At 38.4% G+C, this 14,656-nt stretch overlaps 1 protein-coding gene across 5 annotated transcripts in view; it reads left to right on the forward strand.

Annotated features, from left to right (window-relative positions):
- The window catches only part of LOC134206234 (protein single-minded), a 131,795-nt gene that overhangs the window by 90,896 nt on the left and 26,243 nt on the right, over nt 1–14,656 (forward strand). For 4 of the 5 annotated variants that reach the window (XM_062681925.1, XM_062681924.1, XM_062681926.1 and 1 more), the window contains one exon: nt 5,623–5,817. In XM_062681925.1, coding sequence (XP_062537909.1) covers nt 5,643–5,817 — 175 coding nt within the window. In that variant the 5' untranslated portion in view covers nt 5,623–5,642. Of the gene's footprint in view, nt 1–4,606; nt 4,806–5,622; nt 5,818–14,656 lie in introns of those variants that run through there. The other variant, XM_062681922.1, reaches the window with a different exon arrangement.

The raw sequence follows: 14,656 nt of genomic DNA on the forward strand, positions 1-14,656 counted from the left end.
TAAATTCATTAAATATGATGAGTATTCTAGGAAATTTTTAGAGAAATTTCCGAAGCAACTCCTGAAGAATATTCCCAAGAAACTCTTAAGAGTATCCAAAGATATATAATGATGACTCGATTGCTATTCCGATACTTTTGTTTTTCTTGACATGAAGTCTCAATTCCAGAACAGGGAATCAATTCTTCGTCGATTCGATACTATAGATAGTAGAATCTATAGATGAGCGAAAGCATGGCTGAGTCGTTTTTTTTGACCGTGCACACGCGCATATGACGTCACAGCCCTTAACATTTCCATTGAAATCGTGACGTCGTGCTCGTTTGGAGACACGTTTGACAGTTCGTTTGAAGACAGTGGATTTATCTTCGCTCATCTATATATTCCACTATCTATAGTCGATACGTATGCGAAACATGAGCATTCCCAAGTAACATTTCAAGTTTTATTCAGCTCTAAGAATTGTTTTCAAGATCAATTTATCCAGTATTTTGCGCTCGATAATGGCGGCGAGTAAGTGCCTTTTTGACATTCAAAAGGTAGAAAATATTTACACTTTTCAATCAATGTAAGCCTCGATTTATTGAAAAACATTGGCACTCACCGCGGAATCTACAAACAAACAAATGTCAAATATTTTCCGTTGTGTTCAGCGAGAATTTGGTAATTTTCTCATGCATTAATTATAATCATATATTTTATTTTATTTTTTAGAAGTATAAAAGCCACAAGGTAAAGATAAATCTATAATGATTATGACCAGTGTTTTTTTCTCGAGGAAAAGAAATCTGCAACCAGACACCTAGATGAGACGATACCCAGATAGTTTACGGCTGGATACACTACCCTCGACTCACTGAAATCCCCCGAAACACCCTCTCTTTGCCAATTCCCCCGGCAATTCTTTAAGAGCCCTACACTACATGTGCCCAAAAGCATTTCGACACTAACTGTGCTACACAACTCCTCTACCAGGGCGGTAGAGGGCAGCCGATGGGCAGGTTACAGGTCTTAAGGCATCTTACTACCGACATGTCGCCACCTTTGGCAGACCACTTAAACTGAATGAGACTTGCTGATCCTTAGGGGCAATGACAATGAATATACTACGGGATAACAACAAGTGTATCTTCTGCTTAGTGGCTCCAAGTTAACCAAGATGGCCTAGGTGGACAATAGCATAGAATATCAGGGTTGTGTTGAATCATTCTCACACGATAATGATTGGAGTTATCATTTGATAACATCTCAGGTGTGAAAAGTAGGCGATTTTGCCTTAGCGATAACTTTTCAAATTTGTGAATCAATTGATAATAAACACAAAATTATCAATTAAATTTAAACCTTTCCAATACAAATTTAATGTCAACAATGAAGGTCATTCTGATGCTTGGCGTTGTGTTTTATTGTTATGTAGAGAAATAAGTTCAAAAAGTAACGGTAAGTGCTTAAATCGAGATACAATTGTCGAACGATTCTCACTCGCTAGCGAGTTTTTATCAATTGATAATTTGGATTTGTGATCGCATAAGAGTGTTGCTCATCCTCGATTATTTGAAAATTTGATGTTTCCCATGCCTGTAGAATATAGTTTTTAGGTCAAATGGAATTGGTTACTGAAAAGGGAGTTGGTTTTAGTGAGTCTAGCGTAGTCCATTCAGCCTTACACTATATTAGTATCACTTCACCGAAGTGTCTGGTGGCAGATATCCTTTTCTCTTATAAAACCATCAATCATAATCATTATAGATTCGTCCTTATCTTGGTGTCTTTCACATTCTTATAAAATTAAATAAAATAATTACAAAATAAACATGGGAAAACTATATGATTTTTGAACAACATAATGGAGAATATTTTGACATTTGTTCATGTGTAGATTCCGGATGAGTGCCAATATTTTTCAACTAATCAAGGCCTACATTGATAAAAATTTGTAAATATTTTCTACCTCTTGAATGTCAAAAAGGCACTCACTCGGCCGTTATTATCGAGCGCAAAATACTGGATAAGATCTAACAATAAAACCGAATAATACACGGCAACCTTATGATGACCACTATAAGACTAAGATATTGCCAAGTGGCCCTCTCCAGATGACCACTATAAGCCTATGATGATGACAACAAAATATTTTTTTTCAGGTTATTTTTTTCGATTCAGTACCATTGAAAAGGAGTGCGCTTCCGATTTTATGGGCAAACCTGGTGAAAAAATAAGGTTGAACACCACGCGCCGACAATATAACGCAGTTCAGGGAAACAAATGGAAAATATGTTTTACCGCTATATCTAGGATGTCCACCAAATCGATAAGTACTTTTGCTCAAATTATTAACGAATAAAATTATTTATCAGAAAATGTATGGAAAGTGGTGAAAATGTCGTAAAATCATGAATTTCAGTGATAAATTTCACTGACTGCGAAATGCTTTTCCATTTTCAATATGGCCTTCATGGAATTTGATCACAAAAATTTTGCTAAAATTAAACACCGTCATAAACTCTTTGCAATACAAACATTCTTATGGAGGTAATGAATTTGTCCACATTATGACCAAAAATTGGAGCTTTATTCGAGCGTTGAAAATTGGATTTATTACGCTCTTCATCACAATCATAGATCTGTGGCATTTAACGTTTGAAGCTTTTTCAACAGATTTATGAGAGGTTTATTGCAATAAGAGCGCCAATAAAACTGAGCAATTAGCTTGGTGATTGCTATCATAAGTCCGCAATAAGAATTAGATAAATCCAAGAAGCATGGAAATTGTTACTTGGGTTATGAACATGAGCATTATGACCGCAGAATTCGTAGTTGCTACTCCATGATTGACTGAACCTGCGAAATTGTACAGAGAACACAATGAATGGGGCTTGGGATCAGCTACCCATTATCAATTTACACGTTTCGGGAGCTCAAACATGTAAAGTCAATAACGGCGCCGGCCACGTCCTTACGGTCATATAGGAATGGAAGGATTGTTAGTCCGACTCTCGTTGCTACTAGAGACCGAGTATACCTCTGCATCTCCACGATTGTCTTGGGATAGGATATCGTTTTAGTTACAAAGGATAATCTATCTGGATTCACCTTGGTAAGCGATACGATCTATGAGATGGGAAATAACACTAATTCGAGTTAAAAGTTAGTGCACGCCCGGTGGCATATGAAAACTAAGGAGATTCGCGTTTTGGACGAAGCGCAGCACTCTGTACTCACTTGCTCGATGGCTACAGCAAACTATTGAAGAGCGCGCTTTTTTCGACCGCGCGCGACATGCGCATGAGCCACCGAACACAAGATAGATATTTTATTTCTTTCCCGACGACTAAAACACGCACTGCACTTACTTGTTCGATGGCTACTCTTATTACCGGCCGCGCAATGCAGAACACAATATTTCGGCAGATCACGCGATTGCCAGAGAATATTTGAAGGAAAGGAAAAAAATTGATTTTGTGGGCCACGTACCTCACCGTACCCCAGCTTATAACCGCCAGTGATTCAAAAATTGGCAGAAATCAGTTTTTTTTTCTGTCAGAACAGTTTTGGCGTGCCCCATCGTGCCCCAGCATAACTCTGCCAGTGCTGAGTAATTTCCGCAAAAAAATCTCGGTGAATTCCCAAATGTGTAAGAATAATATAGTTTTAAACATGAGCAGTAGACTGGCCCAGGAAACAAAAAGTTGTCTAATTCCACGGGGCACCCCCCAGGATTGTGTCTTTAGGTGAGAAAATCAATCTCTGAAAATTTCAGCTCAATCGCTTGTTGCATAAGCTGGCGCATTTGATTTGAAGTTAGTATGGGGATTTCAGCCAAAATGTATAGGAAAATACACCTCCGTCACTCATACGATCTGGAAATTGGTTCTGATTGCTCGATTGACCTCAGAATTGCAAAAACGGCAGTTGGTATGCTACAGAACAATTTCACAGAACATTGTATGATGATTAAATGAACTTTTATATAGGTTTCGGCTCCCCATAGTAATCTGGGCCAGTCTAATGAGTAATAACAAATGTATCATCCGCTCTGACATTTGATGGTCATTAAATTTTAAATTAGAGTCTAACATATCGCATACCCTTACTCGCGACCTGCTGTGTAGGTGGTGTTCCAGCCAAGGATACCCCGGTCATCATTATCGCCCTCCCGAACTAGCGTGTACAATAAATTATGTAAATAGCCGTGGGAACGGACCGTCGGGAGTCCGGACCAGACTCCGACAATACGATTTTCCACTTTGCCTTGAGGTTGCTTTCTGTTTTCCCCTATTTGCTTTCACCCAATGCATCGCACCGCCCCAATCTTGTTCGTTCCCTATGCAGCAGCAGTGTGTTGCTTTCCGTCACCTTTGAAGCGTGCAATCATCGGTAGTGAATGAAGTACAACTACCACCTGAAGTCGGAGGGATCTGGACCAATCAGAGATCCCGCCCTACGCACACCGAAGCATTGATTTTTACAGCCCTTCCAGAACGTGATCCTTTGGGATTTTATCGGACCGACAGGTACCGGATAAGGACTGCGCACCAGACAGTACCGATCGACAAGTCCTAGTGACAAGTGCTTTACGGTGATCCCGGAATTACCTGTTAAGTTGCTTAATTTAAATTTAGGGACTAGATGTAGGATCACGTTTCGGTGATTGCAGTGATAGCGGAGCTTTAATTTGCATAGTTTATAAGGTGAAATTAGTGTAGTTTAGATTTTTACATTTTATTACCAGTGAGATTGCAACCACAAGTGAACCATGAAAGTGATACGGAAGGCGTTGAAGGATTGTCACATGAATGTCATGGGTAATTGAAGTTCTTGAGTGTTGTTAAATAAAACGTTATTGCACCGCACTAATAAATTTATGGCAAATGGATTAGAATACAATTGAATACTGTGTGACGTGTGGCTGATTCTGCCATATGGTTTGCTATGCAATGTGTTACGGGTGATTGAACCAGGATAAGCGGATTATAGTTATTGCTCTGATTGAGTGGTCGAAAATACTTTCCAGATAAATCGAGGGAAAAAGTATTGATGTGATATAGAGAAAACATGGATCAGTAGAACATGTTTTCCATTATTGATTTATTTTAGCTTACAGTTTGTTTTAACAATATTCCGAAAACAAATCTGTATGTATATGCTTGAAATTTTTTTGAATAAATTGATTCCAGTGTGATACGTACAATTATAGATATGTGTATAAATATCCTTTTCTGATCAATATGATTGCTCATAACCAAAACGGTTATTGCGGAAGTTTGTCTTGTAATTGAATCCGTAAATTATTAGGCAACGTCTCATATTTCCATAACCGCACAAACTAATTTGCTGAGCAAATATACATTAATTCCCCTTCGAATGAGGAAAACTATTCGCATGCTACACAAGTCGGTTAAATATTGTTGGAATCACTCCCTTTTCCCTGCAACGCCAATAATCGTCGGAGTTTTGTTTGGTAATCTTATTAATTTGTGATTCTGATTCCCGGTTTATCGCTTCTAGTGATTTCTTCCTTTCAGATAATTAGTTCGCAAATCTGTGCCATTTGTTCAAATTATTCCGTCGCATTGCCGCAATTATTACAAATATGCCTTTTCTTTTGCTTCCTCCATTCAGGTCTTGCCACGCGCTGTGCCATGAAGGAGAAGAGCAAAAATGCAGCCCGGTCCCGGCGCGAGAAGGAGAACGCCGAGTTTCTCGAGCTGGCCAAACTGCTCCCGCTGCCCAATACCATCACGACGCAGCTCGACAAGGCGTCCATCATCCGACTAACTACCTCGTACCTGAAGATGCGCCAGGTGTTCCCCGAAGGTAGGTGGTTGAATTTGGTTGTTGCTTTGTCCATTAGATGGGAGCCACGTGCCATTGTCATCGAGGATGGTGTCAGAGATGCAATTTGTGTAATTCTACAACCAGTTTGGAGAATTGACTTGTTCCGTATCTGTTCTGATTTTTGAACAACTTTGATTGACTCATATTGACTTTTTAAATGTTTTGATAGATGCGTCAATGCTGCTATCACAACACCGTCATTGGAATCTTGCTTGTTTATAAGCAGCGCACAAACCTGTAATGTAAATTGTAATTTTTGTTTACGATCATTGCTTATATTTTCTGAATATCTATTTTTGGAAAAATTAGACGCTTTATCGTCTTTGCCGTATTACCAGGTTTGCTTAATTTAATTCATTTACTCAATTTGCCCAATTTCCCTCAATTACAGTTTTATTTGATTGCTTGGGTTGACATATCTCAGAGTTTTACTGATACATCATATTTCTCTGAATGGTTACATTTTTTTGTCTTTATCAACAAGACATTTGTTTTTTATTATTTGTTCAGTTTTGTTTCTTATTTGGTTGTTTTTTTTTTCAATTTCGAAAATTTGCACAACTAGCCGATTTCAGCAAATCGGCCAATTTAACTATCCCACTATTTTAGGCTTACCAAATACGCCAATTTATTTTTTACTCAAAGAATAGTTTCCCTATTTAATCAAATCAGTCTTCGAAAGTACCTATAGCTACTGCAATAGAAAAGGAGTATTGGGTAATACCGTGAACCCTTCCTTACTCGATATTAAAGGGACCAAGGAGTTAGTGAGGTATTGAGATAAGGAACACATTTATATTTGGCCGAATATCGTTAGGCTGAGTAGTTAATATTTGTTTCCTTATTAAGTGAAGTGAGAAATGAAAGGTTTGAAGTGAATAGTGCACAGCGAGAAGTGAGAAATGAGATGCTCGAAATAAGTACAGAGTAGTTCGAAGTGGGTATTGTTTAGTGAAATGTGAACTGTAACATGTGAGTAGTGGAAAGTGAGAAATGAGAAGTGAGAAGTCAGTGGTGAAAAGTGAGAAGTGATAGTTGCGAAGTTTGAAGTAGGATTTGAGTAGTGACATAAACAGAAGCAAGGAGTGAGAAATGAGAGATGATGAATGATTTGAAAAGCGAGATGTTGAGTAGAGAGAAGTGAGTGGAGAGATATAAAACTTTACACTACTCTCTTCTTACTCCACACTCACTTATAATTATTCACTTTTCACTCTCTTCTCTCACTAACAACTTCCTGACTTCCTGACTTCTCACTTCTCACTTTTCACTTTTTACTTCGAATTTCTCACTTCTCACTTCTCTCTATTTATTTCTTACTTCTCACTTCTTAATTTTAACTTTTTAAATGTCACTTCTGATTTCTCATTTCTCACTTATCAATTTTCACTTCCCACTACTCACTTCTCACTTCTTATCTCCCACTTGTCACTTCTCACTTTTCACTTCACACTTCGAATTTCTCACTTCTCACTATTAATTTTTCACTTCTCACTTCTCTCTATTTATTTCTCGCTTCTCATTTTTCACTAATCACTTTCCTAACTACTAACTTTTCACTTTTCACTTATTACATTTTATTTCTCACTACCCACATCGCACTTTAAATTTTTCACATACAACTTTACTTCTAATTTCTCACTTCCCACTCCTCCCTTATCACTTATAACTTCTTCTATTTTACTTCTCATATCTCACTTCTCACTTATAACTATATCTCACTTCTGACTTCTCATTTCTCACTTAGCACTTTTCACTTCAGACTTCTAACTTTTCACTACTCAATTTTCACTGCTCACTACTATCTCGAACTTAGAATTTATCACTTCTAACTTATCTTATCTAACTTCTCATTTCTCTCTTTCCACTATGCATTTCATACTTACTTTTCACGTCACACTTCGAATTTCTCACTTCCCTCTATTTATTTCTGATTTTTCATATTTCATTTTTAATTTCTCAATTCTTATTAACTTCTCTTATCTTACTTCTGGCTACTGGTTTCTTATCACTTTCGACTTCTAATTTCTAACTTTTCACTTCTCACTTATCACTTTTCATTTCTAACTACTCACTTCGAACTTCAAATTTTTAACTTTTTTCTCACTTCCCATTACTCATTTCTTACTTTGCACTTCTCACCACTAATTTCTTATTTCTCACTTTCCCCTTTCCACTTCGAATTTCTCACTTCTCACTTTTAACTATTCACTTATTGGCAAATTACGAGAAATTAATTATTCGACCTGGTATCATGACTCGGACTGGCGTGGAAGGCTCGACCATTCATATATGAAAAATTACTGTTTCCAATCCAATCCAAATCCAACCCATATCCAGTTCAAATCCAATCTAAATGCAATCCAAATCCAATCCAATTCAAATCCAATTCCAATTCAATTCCAATCCAAATCAAATCCATATCCAATCCAATTCCAAACCATTTCCAATTCCAATTCAAATCCAATCCAAATCCAAATCCAATCCAATCAAAATCCAATCCAAATGCAATCCAAATCTAATCCAAATCCAACCCAATTCAAATTCAATCCAAATCCAAATCCAAATCCAAATCCAATCCAAACCAATCAAAACCAATACAAACCAATCAGAACCAATCCAAACCAATCCAAACCAATCCAAACCAATCCAAACACAATCCAAACCAATCCAAACCAATCTAAACCAATCCAAACCAATCCAAATCAAATCCAAACCAATCCAAACCAATCCAAACCAATCAAACCAATCCAAATCCAATTCAAATCAATCCAAACCAATCCAAACCAATCCAAACCAATCCTAATCCAATCCAAACCAATCCAAACCAATCAATCCAATCCAAATCCAATTCAAATCCAATCCGAATCCATCCAAACCAAACCAATCCAAACCAACCAAATCCAATCCAAACCAATCCAAACCAATCCAAATCCAATCCAAACCAATCCAAACCAATCCAAACCAACCAAACCAATCCAAACCAATCCAAACCAATCCAAACCAATCCAAACCAATCCAAACCAATCCAAACCAATCCAAACCAATCCAAACCAATCCAAACCAATCCAAACCAATCCAAACCAATCCAAACCAATCCAAACCAATCCAAACCAACCAAACCAATCCAAACCAACCAACCAACCAAACCAATCCAACCAATCCAAACCAATCCAAACCAATCCAAACCAATCCAAATCCAAACCAAACCAACCAAACCAATCCAAACCAATCCAAACCAACCAAACCAATCCAAACCAATCCAAACCAATCCAAACCAATCCAAACCAATCCAAACCAATCCAAACCAATCCAAACCAATCCAAACCAATCCAAACCAACCAAACCAACCAAACCAATCCAAACCAATCCAAACCAACCAAACCAATCCAAACCAATCCAAACCAATCCAAATCAATCCAAATCAATCCAAATCCAATCAAATCAACCAAACCAATCAATCAATCCAAATCCAATCAAACCAATCCAAACCAATCCAAACCAACCAAACCAATCCAAACCAACCAAACCAATCCAAACCAACCAAACCAATCCAAACCAATCCAAACCAACCAAACCAATCCAAACCAATCCAAACCAATCCAAACCAATCCAAACCAATCCAAACCAATCCAAACCAATCCAAACCAATCCAAACCAACCAAACCAATCCAAACCAATCCAAACCAACCAAACCAATCCAAACCAATCCAAACCAATCCAAACCAATCCAAACCAACCAAATCCAATCCAAACCAATCCAAACCAATCCAAACCAATCCAAACCAAACCAAACCAATCCAAACCAACCAAACCAATCCAAACCAAATCCAAACCAATCCAAATAACCAACCAAATCCAAACCAAACCAAATCCAACCAAATCCAATCCAACCAAATCTAAACCGAACCAATCCAACCAAACCAATCCAAACCAAACCAAACCAAATCCAAATCAAACCAATCCAAACCAATCCAAACCCACTTAAAATCTAATCAAATCCAATCCAAACCAATCCAAATCCAATCCAAACCAATCCAAACCAATCCAAACCAATCCAAATCCCATCCAAATCTAATCCAATTCAAATCTAATCCAACACAATTCAAATACAATCCAAACACAATCCAAACCAATCAAAACCAATCCAAATCTAATCCAAACCAATCCAAACCCAATCCAAATTGAAAATCCAATTCCAATCCAAATTGAACCAATCCAATCTAAACCAATCCAAATTGAAACCAACCATTCCAAACCATTCCAAATACAATCCAAACCAACCAAATCCAATCCAAACCAATCCAAACCAATCCAAACCAATCCAAACCAATCCAAACCAATCCAAACCAATCAATCCAAATCCAATCCAACCAATCCAACCAAATCCAATCCAAACCAATCCAAATCCAACCAAACCAAACCAATCCAACCTAAATCCAATCCAATCCAAATCCAATCCAAATGCAATCCAAATCCAATCCAAATCCAATCCAAATCCAATCCAAATCCAATCAAAATCCAATCAAAATCCAATCCAAATATAATCCAAATCCAATCAAAATCTAATCCAATTCCAATCCAAATCCGATCCAAATCAAATCCAAATCAAATCCAAATCCAATCCGAATCCAAATCCAATCCAAATCCAATCCAAATCCAAACAAAATCCAAATCCAATCCAAATCTGATTCAAATCCGATCCAAATCCTATCCAAATCTAATCCAAATCCAATCCAAATCCAATCCAAATCCAATCCAAATCCAATCCAAATCCAATCCAAATCCAATCCAAATAATCCAATCCAAATCCAATCAAAATCCAATCTAAAACCAATCCAAATCCAATCCAAACCAATCCAACCAATCCAAATCCAATCCAAACCAATCCAAACCAATCCAAACCAATCCAAACCAATCAATCCAAATCCAATCCAAATCCAATCCAATCCAAATCCAATCCAAACCAATCCAAAACCAATCCAAACCAATCCAAACCAATCCAAACCAATCCAAATCCAATCCAAACCAATCCAAACCAATCCAAACCAATCCAAACCAATCCAAACCAATCCAAACCAATCCACCAACCAATCCAAACCAATCCAAACCAACCAAACCAATCCAAATTCAATCCATCAAACCAATCCAAACCAATCCAAACCAAACCAATCCAATCCAAACCAATCCAAATTCAATCCAAACCAATCCAAACCAATCCAAACCAATCCAAACCAATCCAAACCAATCCAAATCCAAACCAATCCAAAACCAATCCAAATCCAATCCAAACCAATCCAAACCAATCCAAACCAATCCAAACCAACCAAACCAATCCAAACCAATCCAAACCAATCCAAATCCAATCCAAACCAATCCAAACCAATCCAAACCAATCCAAACCAATCCAATCCAATCCAATCCATCCAAATCCAATCCAACCAATCAAACCAATCCAAACCAATCCAATCAAACCAACCAAACCAACCAATCCAACCAAACCAATCCAAATCAATCAAAACCAATCCAAACCAATCCAAACCAATCCAAACCAATCCAAACCAATCCAAACCAATCCAAACCAATCCAAACCAATCCAAACCAATCCAAACCAATCCAAACCAATCCAAACCAATCCAAATCCAACCAAACCAATCCAAACCAATCCAAACCAATCCAAACCAATCCAAACCAATCCAAACCAATCCAAACCAACCAAACCAATCCAATCCAACCAAACCAATCCAAACCAATCCAAACCAATCCAAACCAACCAAACCAATCCAAACCAATCCAAACCAATCCAAACCAACCAAATCCAATCCAAACCAATCCAAACCAACCAAACCAATCCAAACCAATCCAAACCAACCAAACCAATCCAAACCAATCCAAACCAATCCAAACCAATCCAACCAATCCAAATCCAACCAAACCAAATCCAATCCAAATCCAATCCAAATCCAATCCAAATCCAATCCAAATCAAATCCAATCCAAATCCAATCCAAATCCAATCTTAATCCGATCCAAATCCAATCCAAATCAAATCCAAATCAAATCTAAATCAAAATCCAATACAAACCAAATCCGAATCCAATCCAAATCACATCCAATCCAAATCCAATACAAATCAAATCCAAATCCAATCCAAATCCAATCCAAATCCAATCCAAGTCGGGGTGTCCCGGATTTTGCAGAATAGTTGACGCATGGGTGCTGGATTTCATGCTTCAGATGTTTCAATTCCTTGCAGTAATGGGACTTCGTAGTTTACGGGAATGCGTCGCACTCTTGACCGCTCTACCGTTTATGAGACTCATATTTGGCTGCTTTGGTTCTTGCTCACTCTATCGCGGCTGCTCCCCAATCTTCCGCCCGGTCAATAATCCACTCTTTCCGCTGAGTGCGCAGCTTATTCAGGACGTTCTCGCTGTTTTAGATAAAGGTTCTTGATGGCCTTCTACTCCCTTCCAACGCTGCAAGCCTCCGTAACATCCACTGCCCAAGTCCCAAGTTCTTCGACTAACTACATATCTGTTCACAGCTGGATCTTTTAGTCGGCGTGTGTTGAATCGCTATCCGAGTCTACTCTCCCGCCGCTGTATTCGAGCAATGCGTAATCGGATCTCACCCACCAGGAGGTGATGGTCGAACGCGATGTCTGCACTGCATAATATTATGTTCCGGACATCGAAAAGGCTCTGTCTCCGTTTTCGTGTGATGCAGGTGTGGTCGATTTGATTTCTCACGACTTCACGAGAGATCTACGAAACTTTTTTGCACTGGTCAACGGCGATCAGACAATCAGGTGCTTAGTCAGCTCATAAATATATAAAACACCAATGAATTGTTTCCCAAAATTCAAACAAAATGTTTTACTATTTAATCTTATTATGTGTAGATGAATTTAAATGCCAAAATCGTTAAGCAATCAACATCCAGCGTGACTCTATTTCGCCCTACTTCTGCCCCGAAAGCAGAACCCATTTTCTGCGCTAGTTAGGCAGCTATATTTGCAATTTAAAACACCTCTCAGCAATTTTAATGAGGTTTCTGCGAAAAAATAATGATTGCACATTTTGCCCCGTTATATCCGGGGCACCTGATGATGGAGGAATAAAGTCCGCGTGCGCTGTCCCGCTTTGCATGGTGGGGAGTAGATAGATGATGGCACACAAGCAGTGTTTACTTTGTCATATTTTTTCGTCTCTTTTTTTTCGTTATTATGACAATCAGGGTAGCCCAGGACAAACGCAGCAGCTCGCAGGAGAGAAAAAAAGAACACTCAGGCATTCAAATTTTTATGACATCCCCAACAAGAGCATCAACCAGCAGCAGCATCGAGTGTTATGCAAATAGCTCATCCTCTCGCGCCAAGTTCGCCGGGCTAGCATAATTGAGTTTGTCGAGGGTGTCAGGAAAAAAAATAATAAAAATAATAATCATTTGTTTCGAGCTACTTTTTTCCGCCTCACGGATGATACATACAGTGGTTCGATTTTCGGTGTCCAAATTCTTTAGTAGGATATTATAAACAAAAATATGTTGAAAAAATTAAAATTTTCTCGAATAACAGTTGTTTTCGGAATATTCATTTGTCTTTGTCCTGACAAAACTCGAACATAAATGATGAGTATCGGTAAGAATATTTTGTATTCTTGCCAAAAAAAAAGGTCGGCAAATAGTGTAACAACTAATTTATCGAGAACTAACAAATTGGACTCTGCCTTTCTAGGGAACGAAAGTTAGTTTTTGATGTTGAATTGAATTGAACGATTACAAAATCGTTCAAATCGATCGTTTTGTGTCCTAATTCGTGACAAGGGAAACCATGTCTCATTTTGTTTATATGGCTAAACAAACGATAAAATGCCAAAAATAATAGAATTGGACGATTTTAGCCAAAGTAACAACTACTGTGCGATAGACCTGAACCGTGTGATCGTCACGTGATGATTGCCCAAACTCATCCCGCTACCGGCTCCCAGATATCCGCTGCCAGGATGAAGGAACGACGAGCGACAAATTGAAATCCGATCATATCGGGTGAATTTTTATGATAATTTCCTTTCAATTCTGGCCCCGTCCCTGTTGGCCGTGGGTAACGCGAATGCGCTCATGACGGTGATGGAGGAAGCACTCATTCATCGACGACAGACAGGAACGGAATCACGGTCCGACAAGGTGTTTAGAGCCAATTTGAATTCCTTTTGAATTAAGTGAAGGGCCCGAATGGTTATAAAAAGTGAAAGGAATTTGTGCGATAAGAATCTTGATTCTTAATGGGGTTATTCATTCATACTTTACGACGTATCGTGGCGTAAAATATGAATGAAGTTTAGAATTATGCATATTTGAAGTTAAATCGAGTTCGTTTTGTGAAAATAGTAGCTGGCTTGACGAAATATTATGCTCACAATTCTATTTGGGAAATTGGACCAACAAATCACGAGCCTTTCAAGTTAAAATCCTTAACAAACTTCTGCAAAGTATATAGCATGCTAATTCTAGTGATAGCCACATTGACTGTGTCTTTGGAACTCGCTCACCCGGAACACAAATAAAAAACCTCATTATTCCGATATCAGGATACAACAGTCAGGCAGGCAAGCCCTCAAAGTGACGAATTACATCAATAACAAAGCAAACCACGGGCGGAAAATGCCTCAAGGGGAAAATTCACCCTTCCCTACCCGCCTCTCAACCGCTCGGTCCACTTCAAGTCTCAATCCCTCAAATCCACCCCAAAAGCAAACGACCCGTGGTGGCCGACGACGCTTCTTGTTATTTCAAGCTCACTGGAAGCACCACCGAAA

Source organism: Armigeres subalbatus, chromosome 1 (genome assembly GCF_024139115.2).
Source record: "Armigeres subalbatus isolate Guangzhou_Male chromosome 1, GZ_Asu_2, whole genome shotgun sequence".
Lineage (NCBI taxonomy): Eukaryota > Metazoa > Arthropoda > Insecta > Diptera > Culicidae > Armigeres > Armigeres subalbatus.